The sequence below is a fragment of the Sceloporus undulatus genome, chromosome 5, assembly GCF_019175285.1.
Source record: "Sceloporus undulatus isolate JIND9_A2432 ecotype Alabama chromosome 5, SceUnd_v1.1, whole genome shotgun sequence".
NCBI classification, from domain to species: domain Eukaryota; kingdom Metazoa; phylum Chordata; class Lepidosauria; order Squamata; family Phrynosomatidae; genus Sceloporus; species Sceloporus undulatus.
Window position 1 is genome coordinate 129,944,478 of NC_056526.1, and position 22,238 is coordinate 129,966,715.

A 22,238-nucleotide genomic window follows, 5' to 3' on the forward strand; every position below is an offset into this window, starting at 1 on the left:
TTTCACTGTACAGAGATGTGAGAATAAAATTGGGAGTGGGCATGGGGATTCAACTGGACTTAATATGGACTTAGAAGGAAGCCCTGGTGGTTAAATACCGGTACTGCAGCCACAAGGTTGTGAGTTCGATCCCAGGGGCTCCAAGGTTGACTCAGCTTTCCATCCTTTTGTAGGCTGATAAAATGGGTGCCCAGCTCGTTGGAGGCAATTGGCTTGCAGATTATAAACCACTTAAAGAGTGCTGAGTTCACTGATAAGCAGTATAGAAATGTACATGTTGTTGCTATTGCTAACTGTGTCTTTTCTCTTGAACATCTTTCAGAAAAGGTGTAGCATTCCCTGGCAAGGCCCAGGGATGCGACCCCTCCCAGGATAGCAATGTTTACCAAGATTGAGGTGTGATAATCCTACTGGCAGACCATAGGATTATGACCCTCCTTCAAGGTGACAATGCTTTATCCATAATTGGATAAGCCCATGTTGGTTCGGCTGAGCCAGTTTACATATCCTGCTTCTTTGGCTAATTGGAATTTTCCTAAATACACATTGGTCACTGATTTCGCAAATTGCCTTCTGATGTACAATGAGATAATGTAAACCTGATGTAACCCTGATGTGAATAAAAAGGGCTGGCCAAGACCTGGCCAGCTAAGCTTTGCACCCCCATTCCTGTCTCTGCGTCTCATTGCCGTGACAAAAAGGCAGAATATAAACATTACATACAAAAGGTGACCTTGGGCAAATCACACTCTCTCAGCCACAGAGAATTGCGAAAGGCAAACCCTATCTGAACTATTATTATTATTATTATTATTATCATCATCATCATCATCATCATCATCATCATCATCATCATCATCATCATCATTATTTATGGTATTTATACCCCGCCCTTCAGCCCTAAAGGCTATCAGAGCGGCTTACAATTATTATTTTTAATTACAAAATCCTGTGACAGGGTCACTTTAGAGTCACAATAAGTCAGAAATGACTTGAAAGCACACAACAACAACCAATCACTGTCACTATCTAGCCTAGCAAGAAAGAGGGTGGAAAAGGAAAGCTGGGGATAGAGTCCCCCATTCCATGCCTTATGGTTCCACACTCCTGAGATTTAAGGGATTTAATTTCATTCTAAAGCCCACCCATAAAAAGCACTGAAATAACAGGCAAGGGCCCAGAAGACATATGGGAAGGCATTTTTCGCTTTGACTTGATGATAATGTTTACTTATTAGTTCTCATGTCCATTAGATCCACCCCAGCATGACACGACTAGGATCTCCCTCCCTGTCTCTAACCTGCTGGGAAGTGAACTCAAATAAAACATTTAGGCAGGTTACAAACCGCCAAAAATACGTATTGAATACGTATTAGGGTTAGGAAGGGGCGGTGCTTCCACACACCCCTAACCCTAATACGTAGTCAATACGTACAATATGGCGGTAGCCGTTCCACACGGCCGCCACCATATTGATGTAACAGACGCTCTGCGTCCACACGTGGCGCACCGGAAGTGACGCCGCGAGTGCGTCCTTTGGCACTTGCGGCGCCTCTTCCGGGGCCTGAGAAGGAGCGCGATTTCTGCGCTCCTTCTCTGCAGTGTCCGGGAGTCGTGCCGTTTAAAGGCTGCATCTCCCGGATGCTGCAAGCGGCGGCGGAGCCAGACCGCTGCTTTTTGGCGGTCTATAACCCACCTCAGAGGCCAATCCAGGTTGACGACTGGGCTAGAAGAACATGCTGAAGGGGTGGTGACTTAAAACTTTAGAAAGGGAGAGAGGAGTATAAACAAGCATGTAAAAAATTTACTGCCCCCTGAGTTTTAGTACCTTCACCTCGAAATGTCAGTGCTTTCCTTGAGAATTCTGAAGAAGAGAATGAAACTCTTTAATCTAGTCAGCAAAGAAAAGGAATTCTTACTGCTTTTTTATGTAACTTTGTATACACATCTACTTTTTTAAAAAAATAACAATCTACGGTTTTGGGGAGTTGTTTTTTTTAAAGGAGAAACTGCCTTGTAGGCAAACATGAAACAGGCTTCATAATGAGTCAACAATCAAAAAAGGATAAATGCAGGGGACAGATGTAATGGTTGTGGTTGTACTTTAAGAGCAGAACTGGTTGTAATGGAAAATAATCTCACAAGAGAGGAGAGCCATATCTGCAAACACATTTCAGGTAATTGCTCAGTAGGTTTAAGTCAGGATTGCTCAATGTGTGGCCTAAACTGCAGGAGTAGCCTGCAGAGTCCTAAAATGTGGCCTACAGCCACAGTGTCCTTATGGCTGCAAGCACAAGGACAAAGCTGTTTCAATGCAGGGTTTCTTTTAAGCACTTACAGGCTCAAATCAAGCAATGCTATTTATTTTTGCCAAGCCTCATGGAGCTGCAATGTTTGTTTCTGAATATGAACAGAACAAAATATGGAGTGGCCATAAGAATCCTGGGAAGCCACTAATAAACTCTTTAAAATGCATCATTTTGGGGAGGGGAATAGAATCTTTTCAAGAAAACATTTCTAAAATATAAATTTGCTAAAAATGGCTTTCACTCTATGGCCAACAGATATATAAATTAAGGCTACATGGGTGAATTTAAGCCTACTGGAGGTTTCAACAGGCCATCCATTCCTAACAGCAGGCTAATGTACTTTTACATCCATGAAGCAGCAGGACAAGAGCCAGTCCTGCCTACATTAAAGAAAAAGGTTATACTTCCACTTCAAGGTAGTGAAGTCAAAGCTGGGTACACCACACTGTGAGCATCTGCAGAACATTTGCTGCAACCTGGCTTTTCTCAAATAAGAGCAACTAGAATAGGTGAGCCATAACTCAGGTTTTCCTTAGGTAACAGAGCAGTAAGAGAGTGCTGTTTTGGAAGTGCTATTACTTAGAACACACTGAGATGAATGGTAAGAGGAAAATGCCTTATTCTGCAGTATTTGTCTTCTACAAACAACCACTTAAACACAGACCCATGGATTAGACCTATACATATATATTTTTCCATTAAAAACACTTTTTCTCAGAGAACAAAAAGGTTGCACACAGATACAATGATCTGCTCCACATAGCTCAGTAGCATGCAGCAATCTACCTGGATAAATTTCAGTGCAATTGTAATTCCATGACAAAGAGTATTTCTCTGGACTCTGTCAGGCTTGATGGAAATGTCATACCATGGAATTGATATCTATTCTCTGAGTTAACTGCCCTTTTGTATAATGCTCATAGTCTTTCTCTGGGTCATGAACATTTTGTATTCTTGTTTTCTGACAGTGGAGAACAGCAAGCAATTTCGGGTTGGGTTATCAGTTCCTTGTACTACTGAGATGAGGAATCTTAAACACTTGCATCCAATTCCTTTTCCTAGCACCTCACTCAAATAAAATTCGTATGCACTTAAATCAAGTACCGAAGGACTTAAATTTCACATTTCTCATATTAATATTGTTTTTCTCTGTTTAAGAATATGAACAACAGTGGTGAAATTCTATACCATGTCAAAGAATGTGACTTTGTAGTCCTCCACTGCCATATGAAACTTTTTTGGTGGACAGTATTGGAAATGAATCTATTAAATGTCTGGAACTCTGCCTCACAGTACCTAAGATTGTAAAGAAAACACAAAAATACCAGTCCAGGGGTAGGCAACCTTTTTGAGACGGGGGTCAGGTTGCTGTCCCTCAGACAACTGGGGGGGCCGAAGCCGGGGGGAGCTTCCACCCTACCGGGGTGGGGCTGCGTGCCAGGGTGGAACTTCCACAGACCGGGGCAGAGCCACATGCTGGGGGGCGGAGCTTCCACCCTCCGGGGGCCAGGAGGAGGCCTCCAGCGCTGACGGCCCCCGCCGGCTTTTTTGCCGGCCTCTGACGGGGCCCGAGGCCCCATCAGAGGCCAGCAAAAAAGTCTTAGAGGCCCGCTGCCACTGCCGGGGCCCTCCAACAGGGCTCCGGAGATCGCACCGGGCCTCCTAGAGGCCCGCCACTGCCGCTGGGGCCCTCCAACAGGGCTCCGGCGATCGCACCGGGCCTCCTGCCGCTGGAGCCCTGTTGGAGGCCCCCGGCGATTGCAACGGGCCTCTTAGAGGCCCGCTGCCACCGCCGGAGCCCTGTTGTTCCGGGCCCGGAGTGGCGCGGAAGTGGGGCGGCAATCGGCGGCAGGACCGCACCGGGGCTGGTGAAAAGGCCTCGGGCTGGAGGTTGCCGACCCCTGTACTAGACTATAAGTTGAAAAATTTATGCCTCAAATTGACTGTAAAATCCTGGGTCAGCTTATATATGGCTCAATATAGTAATTCCGCTTAGAAAGCTCAAGAAAGAACCTCTGCCCCTCTGCCTCATTCTCTGTGCTTTGGCAGTGATTTCTGAAAGAGCTGCTAAGGTGGTAAGTGTTTGTGAAAGATGTGTTTTCCCTTTTACACCCTTTGTTATATGCCCTAGGTTTTACTGTCGACTTATCCATGGGTCATATCAAAAGCCATTTTAGCTCTAAAATCTTCCCTTGACTTATAAACAACGTTGACTTGTACATGAGTATATACAGCAAGACCTAACACCAGTGCAGGCAAGGCTGATTTAGCACTATCCAGTAACTGCGGCTTTAGCTCATGTTGCAAGCCAAATAGCAATCCTTCTACCAAACCTTTGCTGTCCGAATGACATTCTGCATCTATAAACTGGGATTGTCATGCTTTGGACATACCATGAGACAATATGAATCAATGGAAAAGACAACAAAGCTTGATAAGGTGGAAGGCAGAAGGAAAACAGGAAATCTTGGAGGTCTCTAATTCAGGAAGTCAAAGTCAATTTTACAGCAAATAAGAAACACAAATACAGACGAGCAATACTCTGTGCAATTTAGGTTAATGGGTGAAAAAATATATAGCATAAAAGTGAAAAAGAAACTCTTTGATATCATTAACTTGAAGGAGATAAAAAATCTATTCTGTATAATGCCTGTAGATATTTTGAAAAATACAATAAAGCTGAGAAATTACTAATTCCTCAGGAATAATTTCTGTAATTATTCAACTTCACTGAAATGCTAGCAAGAGAATGCTGATAGATAAATATGTTAAAATAAAAGCTTATATTGCTAGATTCAGAATAATTACTCATGGAAGAAATTGATATCTAGCTCAGATATCATTCAGGCCAAAGCCATTTTAACGGAGACACCTGAACTGGTAGAAGTAATCTCAGAGCCACTGGCAATAATCTTTGAGAATTCCTGGAAAACAGGAGAGGTCCCAGCAGATTGGAGGATGACAAACATTATCCCCATTTCGAAAAAGGGAAAAAAGAGAGGTCCCAAACAATTACCACCAGCTTAGCCTAACATCAATACCAGGAAAGATTCTAAAGCAGATCATTCAACCGAGAGTCTGTGAATATTTAGAAAGAAATGTTACAATCACAAAAAGTCAAAATGGGTTTCCCAAAACCAAGTCATGCCAGACTAATCTTATCTTCTTATTTTTTACATATAAAATTATCAGGTTGGTACATAAAGGGAATGCTGCGGATGTAGCATATCTTGATTTCAGTAAGGCTTTCGACAAGGTCCCCCATGATATTCTTGCAAACAAGCTAGTAAAATGTGGGCTAGACAATGCAACTATTAGGTAGATTTGTAATTGGCTGACTGGTTGAACTCAAAGGATGCTCAGCAATGTTTATATTCCATCCTGGAGAGAAGTAATCAGGGGGTGCCACAGGATTCTGTCCTGGGCCCAGTGCTATTTAACTTCTTTATCAACAATTTGGATGAAGGAATAGATGGCATGCTTGTAAAATTTGGAGGGGACACTGAATTAGGAGGAGTAGCCAATACCCCAGAGGACAGGATCAAAATTTAAAATGGCCGTAATAGATTAGAAACCTGGGCCAAAACTAACAAAATGAATTTGAACAGGGAGAAATGTAAGGTGCTACACTTGGGGGGGAAAATTACATGTACAGATATAGGATGGGGAACACTTGGCTTGACAACAGTATATGTGAAAGGGATCTAGGAGTCCTAGTAGACAACAAGTTGAATCAATATCCTGGGAGAGGGATGACATTTATAAAATGAATTCTCTACCTAGATCCCTGTATGTTGTAAGAAATGTGGCAAAATAAAATCTTTTGGTAAAAAAAAAAAATCCTCTTTTTTATGACTAGTAGAAAAGCCACAATGGTCTTAGTTAGTAGATACCATGTGCAAAAGAAAAGGCCTTCAATTTCCTAACCCAATAGACTGTTATTAGATAATGTATTTGGAGCTAATAGTATGATAATCTCAATAATAAACTATTGAATTGAGCAAGTTCTTTAATGATTCCACCTTGGACAGGACAACATCATCAAGCGACTTATTTTTTTTGTACACCATTGATCTCTGTATTGACATATGGATTTAGTAAGAAAAAATGTCCAACATACTATATTGACATCATTTATTTATATCCTTCAGGGACTGATATTTATCATATTAAAATGTTTGAAGATATAACAGTAACTTGATCTTGCAGTCAAATCTGAATTTAAAATGGGTGAACTACTTTTACACTGATTTTAGTATTTGCAGCTCTATAGACACGGAAAAAAAAAAGCTGGCATAAACTTCTCATTCCCATGAAGATGCAACATGAAGAAGTTCAATATACAGCCAGCTCTCCATATCCATGGAATTTTTATTCACGGATTCAAGCATCCACAGACTGAAAATATTTCAAAAAATATAAATTCTGAAAATCATACCTTGATTTTGTCATTTTATATTTTACTATGCCACTGTATTTAATGGGACTTGAGCATCCATGGATTTTGGTATCCTTGGATGGTCTTGGAAACAAACCTCAGCACATACCAAGGGCCCACTGTAGATGGTTTATTTTCCAGAATTGATAATGTATTAACTAAAGATGATTTTAAAATAGCAAATTTGAGGGGGAAATGTTGAAAGTGAGATACTGCAACAAAGGTGGCTATGGTCCAAATCACACTGTAGAAATAATTCAGTTGCAGACTGCTTTAACTGCCCTGGCTCAATGCTAGAGAATTCTGAGAACTGTATTCCTGTGAGACATTCAGCCTTCTCTGTCAGAGAGTTCTGATGCCACAAGAAACTACATTTCCCAGGATTCCCTAGCACTGAACCAGGGCAGTTAAAGCAGTGTGTTTTGGACCTATATATCATTTTTAAAGAACCAGTTTTATCACAATGCTCAAAAAAGAAGAAAGAACCAGTGCGTACTATATGCCCATGCGGAATGGGCCATGATCTGGCCCAGAATTTCCAGTTTTCATGAGTTGCCTCCAGCTGAGAAACAAGAATGCAAATTCTTCAGTTTTTGAGAGTTCAATTCCCAGCAAGAGCAAAATGTATAAATCTCCAGCTCAGCTTTAAAGTAGCAACTTGCTACAATCTGCAAGGGTTAATCAACTTACTGCTACAACTTGCAAAGATCCTCTAGAGCAGCGGTTCCCAACCTGTACTCCGAGGAGCTTTTAGGTCTCCTCATGCACTTCCCAGGCGCACTCCAGGAAAATTACAATCTATCCCACTTTCCTCCCTGCTCTCCTGTAACACTACTCCTAAACACCATTAAATTGTAAGACATAGGTTAGGCCTCTTAGGGGCTCCGCCATAGAAACTGATTGTTAAAAAGGGCTCTGCAAGTTAAAAAGCTTGGGAACACCTGCTCTAGAGTCTCTGTATTTAGGTCCTTTATAGACCTGCAAAAAGCGCCAGAGTCATGGCATAGCACCTGCACGCTCAACGCCATGACCTGGTCCCCATGGCGCCATTTTGCCATATGCCCGTTTGCATGCCACAGCACCCAAATAGCGCAGCGTGGAAAGGGTATCATCATGGCACACTGCTACGCCTATAACACCCCTTCCAGGGAGCTAAAAAAAGCCCCTTTTTGTGGCTTCTTATTGCTCCCCCCGGAGGCCGTGGCACGCAGTTGCTGTGGCCTCAGTCCTGGGTGAAAAGGGGTGGTTGCATGTCATCCACCTGTATAGCCCCTTAGTTAGTTAATTTCTTCTTTCCATTCCAGATGTTGTAGGGCTAGGGCTTACCCTCCACTCTGTTCTAAATTCAGTAGCTAGAAGCAAGCAGAGTAGATTAAATTTTCTTAGCCAGTCTTCCTAAGTATGTGAAAAATAATATTCTCTTAACTTTACTTTACTGTGGGAAGAACCCCTTTAGCTAAGATTTCCAAGCAGCTAATATATTCTCTGTGTGTGTTTGAATGACAATCTGTGAGCAGCTGTGGTTTGTACTACTGGAGATAGCTTCCTGTGAATTACATTTGCATTCTTATGTCTCTTCTTCCCCCAGTATGATGCATACACATTATGATGGCCCTTTCCATATAGCCAATTATTTGGTGAACCTGTCTCTTGGCAAGTATCACCATTTTCCCTCAAAGACTAGGTGCAATATATATTCTATAGAACTATTTCATGATAGATTTGTTGGGTGTTCCTTATGCCAAAATAAGATGCCCATGTAATAACTTGGAAGTAGAGCCTATGAAACATATTTTACTGCACTGTACCCCTTACAAGCAGATTCGACAAGCCAAAATCTATCTATTATTAAGTAAAACAATGTAAATTTAGTTTAAAATTTTTGCTGGAAGATAAATGCCCAAATGCCACTCTTGCAGTTGCTAAATTTCTCTTTGAGGCAGTTAGGAGCAGAACCCACTATGTATAAAGAGTTAGAATTAGAGTTTGAGTTAAAGTTAGTTAGAGTTATATTTATTAACTTTCTCTCCTCTGTTTTACTGCAGGAATTTTATAGTGGGGAATTTTGGGAATTTGCATATCTTGACTGAATGCCTAAATTTTGGGTCAATTGACTAAATTATGACTGGCTGACTGACTAATTGTGGTTTTTACTTAATGCATTATGCTTAATGACAATACCAGAGTTGTCTCTAGGTCTCAGGTTTTGGCCAAGAAATGTCAGGGCCTCAGACAATCCTGAACTAGTAACACTAGGGCCAGTACAGATTAGAAGAAAGGGGCAGCTAGAGGCTGTCCCTTTCCCCTCCAGATCATTCCTGTGACAATCACATGGCCACGACAACGATCCACTGAAAAAAGGAGCTGCAAAATGCAGCTCCTTCTGGAAACGCTGCCAAGGTGCCATTAGCGCCCTGGAGCATCGAGTTAAGTGTCTTGTGCACCACGCCATTTGGACGCATCGCACAAAATACGTCATTGGTACGTGTGCTGTGTAAAAGCGCGCACACCAAAATGGCACCGCTGGCATGTACTAGGGCTTAGGAGCATGCAGTTGCTTCGCACTCCCGAACCCTAGAATCGGCACCGCCACACCGCTTCCTGCCCATTTGTACCAGGCCTCTGTTTCTCTGATTCAGAGCAGACATGAGACATATCTTTTTACTTCTATGAATGCTAAAAGGGAGCTGCTCATTAGTCAATAACAGCAATGGGCAAGTTAAAAACTGACCAGAAGGTCAACAACATCACACCAGCAAACAATCAGTGGGAGCAGCAATATCTTTCCCAAACAGTTTTTTTCTAAGGCCGGGTTCTCTATTCTGGAAAGGCCTGCCGGAAGAGATCCATCTTAACACCCTTTTTAAAGCTGTCTAAGGATGTAAGTAGACGGATCTCATCCAGAAGGTCGTTCCACAGTCTGGGGGCAACGATGGAAAATGCCCTCTGGGAGGTAGTCGAAAGCCTAGATTTTTGTGGCTGAAGTAGGCCTCTCCCAGAGGAGCGGAGTGTGTGGGGAAGATTGTAGGGGAGAAGGTGGTCCCGAAGATAGTTTGGACCCAAGCCATTTAGGGCTTTAAAGGTGATAATCGGCATCTTGTACTGGGTCTGGAAGCTAATGGGCAGCCAGTGGAAGCACTTTAGAACCGGGGTAATAATGCTTGGTTTGGTTGTCTTTGCAAATTGGAGAAAGCTGTTCCAAGGTGTATGCTACTTTAAAAACCTGGTTTTACTCTAAATAATAAAGACTTTCCCCCCATACCTATCTCTGTTAAACCTCACTGGTGCTTTGGCTATGTGGCACATTATCTCAGGTAGGCATGAAGAAAAAGTGGGTTTTGTTTCAGCTTATTCCATTTCCTGTAGAGAAGAGGGCACAGGGAAGTGTGTGGGCAAGAGGACAGAGTTCTTTGCTAGTTTGACCTGCCTTCTTTGTTCAAGAGCTCATGGAGGAGGGCAAAGCTAGACATGAGCTGCATCTGCACAGCATAAATAATGCAGGTTGACACAACTTTAACTGCCATGGGTGAATGCTATGGAATCCTGTGATCTGCAGTTTGTTATGGCACCAGCACTGGCTGTCAAAGAAAGCTAAATACTTCAGAGAACTACATATTCTAGTATTCCATAGCATTGAGCCATGGCAGTTAAAGCATTGAGCCATGGCAGTTAAAGTGGTGTCAAACTGAATTATTTCTGCAGTACAGATGCAGCCAGAATTACAAAAGCTTGTGTACCACAGTGAATGACATCAGACATACATGCCTTCATCTGGTGCTTGGTGGACACTGAGAAGGGAAGAATCATTTTTACATGCCAAGAAGTAAAGTGAAGATTCGTATATACATTAGGCTGTTTCCATCATTTGTCTGTTTCCACACATGTGGAACACAACTGAAATTTTGCCAGATACTTGAAAAGTAACACTTGCTAGACATGAATAAAACAGATGTTATCATGTGGTTCAAATGATGCATTGGGTTACATAATTCTTTTCAGATTATGATGGGTGAGATGCTTATATCAAGATTCTTGCAAAATATCCACTTAGGTAAAAATTTGTTCCAACACTGAAGTTTATAAGAGCTCAAGATGATTTCTGGCGGGTTCCAATATTTGTCTAAAAAGAGCAATTTAATAATAATAATAATAATAATAATAATAATAATAATAATAGAGTTCATTTATATCTTCCCGCCTCTCCCAATTGGATTGAGGCGGGATCACAGCAGAGTTGAAAAAATACAATTAAAACATTACAATATTATTACCACACAAGTTAAAACCACAGTTAAAAACATAAAATCAACAATGATGGGGTCAGATGCTCTCATTCCATACAGAAACAGTCTGAAATTCATAAAAGGTCAGGTGGGTATGCACGTCGAAAAAGCTCTGTCATAACTACCTTCCTGAAAGTTTCGAGGGATGTAGCATGGCGGATCTCCTCTGAGATTCCATTCCATAGTCTGGGGGCAGCTATACTAAATGCTTTTTGGGAAGTAGAAATATATTTAGATGCTGGTACCTCTAACAATTTCTTCCCATTTGTTCTAAGAGTGCAGGACAGATTGTATAGGGAGATGCATTCCCGTAAGTAACTCGGGCCCAAGCTATGTAGGGCTTTAAATGTAACCTTGTTTTGTGCCTGGAAGCTAATTGGAAGCCAGTGTAGATCTTTCAGAATAGGTGTTATGTGGTCAAATCTTGAGGATCCGGTGACCAACCTGGCTGCCGCATTTTTCACTAATTGGAGCTTCCGAACTTGATACAAGGGTAGCCCCATGTAGAGCACATTGCAGAAATCAAGACGAGAGATTACCAGAGCATGTACTACAGCTTCAAGGTCCTTTCGGTTGAGGTAGGATCACAGTTGGTGTATCAACTGAAGTTAATACCAAGCACTTCTGGCCGTTGCATCTACTTGAGATGACAAACGTAGAGAAGGATCCAGAAGTACTCCCAAACTGTGAACTTCGACCTTCAGGGGAAGTGTGACTCTGTCTAGGAGTGGTTGACAAATTTCCTTCCCCGGGCCTAAGAATCCTATGGCAAGTACCTCCGTTTTCTCTAGATTCACCCTGAGTTTGTTTTTCCTCATCCAGCCCATTACTGACTAAATGATCTAGCAAATTTTAAAAAATAAATAAAACATAATGGACAGTGACAGAGCTACCTTTTGTGAACGTCTGAGGACATCCTGTTTTGAACAGCATAAATAAATTAACGTAGGTAAAGTAAGAATAAGATACAAAAGCAGTTGAAAGAAGCTATTGTTGGTAGGTATCCCTAAGCTGTTATCATTCAGTAACAGTTACATCAAATGTGAAAATCCTTAATGCAACTTTTCAAAAAGGAAAGTATATATGTTAAAAAGAAGATGTTAAAAGCAAAAACAAATGTAGGCAGTTCCTTAATTCACTTTAGTTTGTGATCCTGATGGTGCAGTCTACATTTCTGCTCAGATGATAATGCATGCAAACACATTCACCCTGCAAATTGCCTTTTCACTGTTAAAATTTAGTAAACCTTTAGTAAATTACTGGGAGCTGTCACTCACAATTATCGGACCGTTGCATTCCAGTCAGGTGAATTAAAAGCTATAATCTCAACTTTAGCATGTAAGGCAAATGACCTGCCTCTGACCCTTATCAAAGGCATCTTACCTTCCAGTAACTCAAACAAAGAGTGCTCTCTTCAGAACACCTGCTCTCATAACCGAACATACGTGATGTCTACTGCACCTCAGAAGTTCTTCAACAAATGTCAACATGGATTAATATACCACTAAGAGAGCACTAAGTGTCTGGTTCCTCAGTCTCAAACAATGAGGAAAAACCAGTTTAACTCATGAAAAGCACACCCATGCTACCAGCTTCCATAAAATACATTTACCGAAACAAAAAACAAACCCACCTCATTCCTCCCGAATGCCCTCCTCCAAAATAAACCCATGGTAGTTCAGAGGGCAATTCACTAAAATATACCTATTTTGATGTATGTGATGCATGCAGAATGCTCAATACAAAAACTTTCACTGTACCCAAATTCTAAATAAGCTCTTGCAGGTTTGCTATTGGCATAGCACATAACTTATTTATTTGTTCATCCTCAAAACTTTAATTCTCATTCAGGCCATGTAAACGGTTTTAGCACTGCACCGAGCAGAAAATCTTTATGGAGTCTAGTTTTAATACAGTTTTCATCTAATTTTCTAGGGTCAGACCTGATCCATGGCGTTGGCATAATATTATTTATTTATTTTTAATAATCACAAAGCTGGTTCACAACTCTCTTTCTTCCATGGCACCCTCTTTAAATCAAACATTACTGCTTGGTATGTCAGTTCAATTAGATTGGAAATATGTTCCAGTCAAGTAATTAATTTTTTTTTTTGCAATGCATTATTTGTCGTGGTTCCTTGGAGACTAATTTCATTTTGATATAAGTTTGCACAGGTAAGACTCTATTGTATCAGATGGTCTTCATGTAAAGTTCATTTTGATACAGTATGTACACACTTTACTCTGGTTACAGTTAAAGTCCGTGTAAAGAAATAGGGTCCTAAATAATCTGAAGACATTAAATTCTGTTTGATTTTGGAAGTTAAGCATGGCCAAGCCTGGTTAGTACAACCTGGTCAGAACAGGAATCACCAAAGAACAACAGGAATTGTATGTTAGTGCTTTTCAGGATATCGGATGTGGGAGACTGCCAGTATTTTTTTCCCTAGCACACCTGGGACAGCACTATATTTTTGCCCATTAGGCAAAAGATGGACAGCCAATGGCTCAGGGACTGCCAATGGCTCTGGGGCTGCCACTTTAGTAGCAATGTTGTACGCTGTATTTCAGAGGAAAGCAAAGGCAAACCACCTTTGAATATTCCTTGCTTAAGAAAGCCCTCTGAAATTCATGAGGTTGCCCTAAGTTAACAAGCAACTTGGAGGCACACACATGTACATACACAGGAGAGGAAAGAGAAATCATTCACTCTCCCTACCTGTGCACACAGAGATAGCTTCATTTTCTCTGCAATCAGGATGAATATTCTTCAATATAATATATTCAGTCTTTGGCTAGGCCTTTTTTTAACCTTTTTAAAGCTACAAATTAATACTTCCAAAATTGGTATTATTATTTTAAAGACTCATTCCAGATAGTTTCAAGAAGACTGAAATGATCACCACATTTTCAAAAGGCAGTATCTTAGCAACGCAGGAAACAGAGATACTCAAAGTGACGGGGAAGCAGCAAGCGATTACCTCAACATTAGCAGGCAAATATGTGTGTGTCAAGTCGGAAGTATGCACTTGATCAAATCTACGCACTTTTGCTAGTACTCACCTCTGAAGCACTGCATTTTTTTCCAAGTAACTTTAAATTATATTACATACTGCTTTTAACTTCACATGGAGAAACAGAACCAAATGGCTGTTTATCATTACATTTTCTCCTTTAGAAGGGATTAGGTGAGATTTCTATTTGCAATTAGATGTCTGCCATTAAAGAAGTGGCTTTTAAAGCTTTTACATTCAGGGAATCTTTTCTAATCAGAAATGTTTTGACTGACTGCATTACTTGTAGATATGAAGCATCAACTTAACTGAGAAATCTATACATATTGTGCAGGATTCTTGAGTTATGTTCTAGAGTAGTCAGACAGGTCATAGGAGGTATTGGCTCCACCTACTGATACTTGGTAAAGTCCTAGAAAACCTAAGCACATATCTTGACATTCTCCTGTGGCAGTGCATTAAAGAGATGTATGGACAACTATGAGCACATTGGCATTCAGGGCAGTAGGGACACCTATGGGCACACTGGCTTTCGTTTTCTCTTGAAGGATACCCTCATTTGGAAACTACAGGATTAACACAATTATAATTGCAAGTGAACATATGATTGCAAGAGAAATATGCAACAAAGTGGTGTTGCTGCTCAGGTTTCAGCCAAATCAAATCATTCTGTTCTTCCATGTGTTCCCTCAAACATCACTTGATCACAGCCAAAGAGAATATTCACAGAATCATAGAATCTTACAGTTTGAAGATTAATAGGCAACTTGGCATGGGCCATGTAGCCCAACCTCTCTGCCATGCACAAATACATATGGTAGTTACAACACTCCTGAAAGATGACCATCCTATATCTGAACATTCTCTGGAAGGCCCACCACCCTCCGAATTTGTTCAGTCCTCTTTGCAATGTTTTCAAATTCTCTCTGTCCTGTCCGCAAAATCAGTACACTAGAGCTGAACCCAAAAAAATAGTGGCCTGTTACAGACAGCCAAAATAAAGCTGCTTCAAGTCACAGTGGAGTTGGTGTTTCAATGATGCATGCGTCCTAGAGTCCAGAAGTCGCACCAAAGCCACGCTCCAGCCCCAAGGACTAGAGTGGCTTTTGGTGGACTCTTTAGGACGCATGCATCATTGAAACACCATACCTCCACTGTGACTCGAAGCAGCTTTATTTTGGCTGTCTGTAACAGGCCAGTGGCTCAGCAGACAGAAGTTCTTGGATCTGGAAACAGGTAAGCTATCGGCCCTGGTTGGGGTCGCACTCCCCTGACACAGCAGGTATGTAGCTTGAAAGTACTCCGAGACTCATCTCTGTCACTAGAAGTCAAGGTGGATTCTGTGGCTCAGTGCTGGGTGACAGATTCAATCTCTCTTGGTCTGCCAGCTATAGTCCTTCCTGGACAGAGGTAACATAGCAGTGGTAGTTTATATGCTGATAATTTTCCAATTAGATTACGGCAATGCACCCTACATGGGGCTGCCCTTGAAAACAACTTGGAAGCTGAAGCTAGTACAAGACACAAGAGCTAAATTGTTTGCTGGAGGGATTATCACATGAGGGCTATTTACACTTTAACAGCACCATTCTGTTATTTAGCAAGAATGATACAATGGTGAAATTGTGACACTTACTTTCACACAGTGTCACAATAACAGGGCATTAACGATTCATGAATGGCTTTTATGTTCCGCACGTCAAAAGAAGGGTTTGTGATTGGAGAGGAAAAAACGGTTAATCTCTCACTGCTAAGGAACTCTCTTATGACTCACAAGTGTGACACCGGAAGTGATTCCGCTGAATGTCACATTGGGTGACTCAATTTATTTCTGGAAAGTTTAATGATGGATTCTCAATGGCGCTATTGAAATGTGATTGCCTTTGACACATTAACAATAGCACTAATGAAGCACTATAGGCAAGCCATTTACATTTTTTATTGTTAATGAGACGTTGCACTAACATGACACTTCAATAGTGGAACAAGTATGGTATGTACATAATGTTGTGTGAAAATCTTCCTGTGATCACACAAACATGACAAGAGCATACTAATCTTGAAGGAATTGCATTGGCTACTAATATGCTTCCAGTCTTAATTCAAGGTGCTGATAAAGCCATTCAAAGCCCTAAACAGCTTGGGGCTCCAGTACTTGAGAACTCTATATATGTGTTTTTAAATGGTCTTAAACTGTTTGAACTGGTTTTAAGCTATTTTGCTTTAACTTGTTAAATTGTGTAATATACTTTTAGTCTGTTTAATGTTTTTACTGTTTTAAATAGTTTTAATTTGGTAAGTCTGGTTGTAATGTACGTACTGTGAGATCTTTAGATATACGGCAGGCTATAAATATTTTAATAGTAAACAAATAAACAAATATTTCTGCACCACTTAATTTTTCCAAAACGTACTTTTATTCATAAGTGATATGGCTTTGACTATATATGCAACAGCACTCATCACTTGGATATCAGAAGTCATGATATTGATATTTAACTTGAGTGCAAGAATATATTTATTATTCAGCCTCTCCTGGAGTCTTTGTTCAGCTGTCCAACAAAAACAGCAGATTCCTGGGAACAATTAGATGATTAACCTTTGATAAAGGTGGGGGAGGTATGCCTTGTACAGTGGTACCTCGGGTTACGAAATTAATTCGTTCCGCGGCTAATTTCGTAACCCGAAAAACCTTCGTAACCTGAATTGCCATAGGCGCTAATGGAAAAAATAGCTCTCTGCTGCCCTCCGGTGGCGGAAAATAGCGCCGAGGTTTTTTCGTAACCCGAAAAAACCTTCGTAAGCCGAAACAATAAATCCCTATGGGATTTTTTCGTATCCCGAAAAATTCGTAAGCTGGGTAATTCATATCCCGGGGTACCACTGTATTTGGATATACAGACACTCCTTAGGTTTTAAATTTGTGACACACCATTAAGGTCATCAGGCAGTCTTGGGTAATTCAGAACTGTTTTGAAAACCTCCTTTTAAGTGTCCTTGACAGACAGAAAGATATAAAAGCACTAAAAAAAAAAAATGAAGTGGTGGTAGGAAGAAGAAGAGGTAGACATTAGTACCTTTTTAAAGCAAATAAACTAAGGGAATTGCTGTGGGGAATTTCAGCTGTCTCATAAGAAATCTTTCCTCTTCAAGTCCTTGTTAAGTGTCTAACAACAGGGTCTAATCTAGCTAAGCCTTCTTATATAATCAATACAGCACTTAAAGAAAACACTTACGGTTTATGTGGTCGATATAGTAGACACCAATCTGAGGATCATATGCAGCTTCCCATCCCCATGGTAGCTCGTCTCCAACACAGTCTGCAAAGGATAATGGCTTTGTTAACCTAAAAACAAAATCAGAAAATAATTGAATCAGATTATGGAATTTTTCCTAGGCATTCACATGCAGAAAATTAAGCTAATTAATTCAGAAGTATCACTTCAGGCATTATCATGTTCAAACAGTAAGTGAGAAAGGGTTGGTTAAAATACTGATGAGAGTGGGATGCTTTTATACTTATACACACATATATATAAACATGGTATTTCTGAACAGAATTACAGAAATCTTCAATACATGCTTTTTCTTACAGTCGAACCAGAGATAATGATGTTTCATTTGGTCCATTTCAGATTTTGTTGTTGTTGTTAACTGCCTTCGAGTTGATTTCGACCAGGAGCAACCCTATGGATAAGACATCTCCAGGTCCCCCTATCCTCTACTGCTCTGCCCAGCTCCTACAAACTCATATTTATGGTCTCTTTACTTAAGTCCATTCATCTAGAATGTGGCCTTCCTCTCTTTCTACTTCCCTGCATCTTTCCTAAAATTATTGTCTTTTCCAACAATTCATGTCTTCACATGATGTAGCCAAAGTATGACAATCTATGTCTTGTCATTTTGGTTTCTAGGAATATTTCTGGCTTGATCTGCTCTAGGATCCATCTGTTTATCCTTTTGGCTGTCCATGGAATCCTCAGCACTCTTTTCCAGCACCACATCTCAAATGAGTTGATTTTCCTCCTATTTTCTTTCTTGACTGTCCAGCTCTCACATCTATACATGGTAATAGGGAATATAATGGCCTGTGTGATTTTGACTTTTGTGCTGAGTTGTTTGTCTTTGCATTTTAGGATCTTTTCTAGTTCTTTCATAGCTGCCCTCTCCATTCTTAATTTTCTTCTGATTGCCTGGCTGCAGTCCCTGTTCCGATCAATGTTTGATCCCAGATATAAGAACACTTTTACTGTTTCTATTTCCTCATTGTCTAGTTTGAATGTGTGTAAGTTCTCTGTGATTATTATTATTATTTTTTAATTCAACAGTAAGCCTTCCTTTACACTTTCTTCTTTGATCTTCCTTAGTAGTTGTTCCAGGTCTGTGAGGTTCTCTGCTAGTATTATGGTATTGTCAGCATATTTCAGATCATTGATATTTCTTCCTCCTATTTTCACTCCTCCCTCTTCCATGTCCAAGCCTGCTTTCCTTACAATATGGTCTGCATATAAGTTGAATAGGTAGGGTGGTAGGATGCAGTATTGTCTGACTCCTTTGCCAATTGGGAACCATTCTGTTTCTCTGTGTTCTTCCCAGACTGTCCATTACATATAGAAAGTATGATAGGAATATGGAAGAAAGTTGATACTAAACTCCTTTCACCTTTCCACAGTCTACCTCCCCTCTGCACATCTACACCTGAGTTCTGATAAATTCAGCTGTGGCAGAAACACTGGTGAGAGAATACATGGAAAGATATGTTGCATGTGGATAAGGAAACTTCAGTTCCTTTACTCAAAAACAGAGGCAGACAACTGGTTGCCCTCCACATGGTAGACCTAATGCCCAACATCCACAACCATTGTGCACCAATGGGCCATGAGGGCCAATGGAAGCTGCAGTCCAACATCATCTGGAGGATCACAGGTTCCCAGCCCTTGATCTAAAAACTGGACCTCACCACGTTTTATCTGTAGTTCCGGAAGAACCAAGTTGAAATAATTTGGCCTTTAAACCTGCAGTAGCAAACTCAAAGCTTTGCCTGTCTTAGCATTCCTAAAAATAGAACCCACTAACCCAGGTGTTAAAAAATAATTTCATTTAGATGTCAACTTGGCTGGAAGAATGTTTTGCACCAACTTCCATGGTCTGTCATGAAGTGAGCATCTAGCATTTCCAGGAACTGGCAGGTGTCAAAAAGAATTTAGCTCCTGTACTATTACCAAGCTTTGCCCAAAAGGTGGGAACTAAGAGGTATCTAGTCCAATCAGCAAAAGAGACTCTTCAACATAATACACCAGAAATGAGGATAGTAAATCTTGCTTTTTCCAGGTTCTATGGATGTTGGGAACAATGAAACTGATTTTCATCCTGTAACATTGGGACAGGCAAGATGTTTTCCCTTGCACTGACAGGAAACAACACATTTCCAAAAAGCTGTACAGATTACCTAGAAAACTGTGCAGCTTTTCAGAAGCTGCACTGCTCCTCCTTTTTTGTTTGTACAAAAAAATTACTGTTTCCAGACAGTCATACCTGTCTTTTTATACAGCAAACAGCAATGTTGCACAACAAAAATGTTGTGCAGAAAAACAGCAATGTTCCACAACAAAACCATGACCTATTTTTGTGCAACACTGCTGGATTTTGCACCTGAGGGGAGGGATATTAGTGTAGGTTTTTACTGAAAAGCTCCATAGTTTCTCCAACTCTTGTGAATTTCTCTAAAGGTGTGCAGTTTATGTTCTTCTGCTGGGAGTAACAAAATCAATCTCACAATTTACGGGAACTTTCACATGCTGTTTTTCTTCCCCTGTAAGTTTCTTGAGAGAGCCAGTATTGTGTAGTGCTTTGAGTGTTGGACTATTACTCTGGAGACCAGGGATCAAATCCCTTCTCGACCACAAAAACCCACTGGCGGATACTCACTCTGTCTCAGAGAAAGGCAAAGGCAAACCCCCACTGAATAAATTTTGTCAAGGAAACCCCATCATACTAAATCAGAAATGACCCGAAGACACACAACAACATGCTTCTCAAGGGTACATGAACTCCAAATTTGACCTCAGTCGGGATCTGACAAATTTCCATTCCATTCCTAACCAGATCAGGTCACAGGTCTATTCAACCTAAAGTGTAGAAAAGTTACTTTGAGTGATTAGAGGCTAGTGACCATCTAGTTGAAGGATTCTGGGAGTTGTAGCTCCCAAAATAACTTTCCCAAGCTCTGATCTAACCATATCAATTTTCCCTTCAAATTTGAAAAGTAGCCGAAGCAGCTGCTACCACCTCCCCTGCCACCATGTCACTAGACCCTTACTTATGCTCCAACTGTATTTTCTAATTTTGCCAAGAAATTGTCATAAGTATGGGGCTAATTAGTTTAGAACAAAATGTAACTGTAAGGGGAAAGAAAAGGTATGGCTCTCTATAATTTTGACCAAAGTATAGACATGAAGAGCAAGATAAATTTGTCCTTCTCTAACTAGTATTTGAAGCAGTGCTGTTTCCTTCAACAGTTAGTTGTAACATCATTTTGATTAATATTAAAGCACAAATCCTCTTTGTGTATTTTTGCTTCTAAACAAACAGTCCTTTCTCTTTTGGCATTTGCTCTGGGAAATATTGGGATGCTACAGGAGGAGTCATTAATAGATCAGTTTCAACCTTTCTCCACCCAGAGTCACTGTCTTGCTCATTGGCTAAGCCATTATGGATGCTCAGCTCAGCTCTTGTCCCTAGTAGGTTCTGACATTGTGCCCTGAATCAAGATTTTAAGAAAACTCAAGAGTACTCATAATATTGAGAGCCCACTTTTGTGGTGGCAAATCTTTCTGGCAAATAAGTCCATTCGAATATATGATCAGATAATGACAGACTAGTGACATGCCAGAGATTGCCTTTGCTTATAGTTGTATATTGTTATGTTGGTCAGCCCTTCTCTTCCCTCCTACTTTCATTAGTCCATACCATACCATAACCTTTATTAGGCATCTCAAAAACATAATACACAATTAAAATTATAACTAAAATTATTTACATAGATACTTTAAAATTCCTTCCTTGTACAAGTAATTCTATGCACTACAGATGTTCAAATTGTACCAAATTTTTGTTGCCTCCATTAGAAAATTTGCCATCAATCGTGTAATCTGCTCATTACAATCCTCCAATAAATGCACTAGAGTTATATCCATTACACAATAATTCATTTCCATCAGTTTCTTTATCAATTTCTTTCTTGGTTTCATTAGTCTTAGTTTTTAGATTGCAAGCTCTTTAGTACTATTATTTTTTTTGGCAAACCTCTGTAGTTGATCATTCTGTATAAATAACAATAATATAAAAGTCTCTCGCACTTCCATACCCCAGTGTGGTTTTATTGAACTGAAAGGGCAGGCAACACATACACACACACACACAGAGAAAGAGAGAGAGAGAGAGAGAGAGAGATCAAGACTGGAGAGGCAGACAAGAGAATTGACCTGACATAATATTATAGCTAGGTCTTGAAAACAAGTGTAACAGTAAACTCCACTGCCTGTCTGCTTCAGTTACTCAAACTACAGCTTGACCACTTGTGGCTTTTGTAATTTACATCTTCATAAGCGAACACAAGGACAAGCTGAAGAAATTGAGACTAGCTGGAAGCCACACTTATTAACAGATGTGTCTGTAAGTAACTCAGAAATGGCAAGCACTCTTACACTCTCCAAAATCAACAAACAATCTTACCACCTAGAACATAAGATAGCCAAGTCAGAAAGAGGTGTTTAACCTAGCAGTTTTTGTACTTAACCTTTGAGCAAGTCAAGAAAAGAGAAGGGAGTACAAGCTATGTTGGCTCATGACATGCTTTCATGTCCTTATGAGAATAATTCAGTAAAAAGAACCTGGGGTATGGAAGATCCTTCTGATAATTCAGCTCTGATAATAAACCACAATAGGGCATTGAACTGACTGGGATAGGCTAGCTGGTGGATTTTCCTCTGTCTCTTGCTTCAGTCAAGAGAAACATTAGAATGCGAGTCAGGGTCAAACTGAAAAACCACTAACTCAGAGTATAACAATTGCTATGTCAAGTATCAATAAACTTGTTGCATATGCTTAGGAACTGTATTCTAGAATGAGAAAGCCTACTTTCCCAGAGAATGCACACACAGCCTGTTTGCAGAACTGAACCTGGATAAATTTA

General features: G+C 40.4%; 1 protein-coding gene across 1 annotated transcript in view; it reads right to left on the minus strand.

The window, feature by feature from the left end:
• WWC2 (WW and C2 domain containing 2) overlaps window positions 1–22,238 on the minus strand; it is a 176,434-nt gene that overhangs the window by 92,464 nt on the left and 61,732 nt on the right. Inside the window, 1 exon segment of the mRNA XM_042468382.1 lies at window positions 17,281–17,390. Within this exon segment, the coding sequence (XP_042324316.1) occupies window positions 17,281–17,390 (110 nt within the window).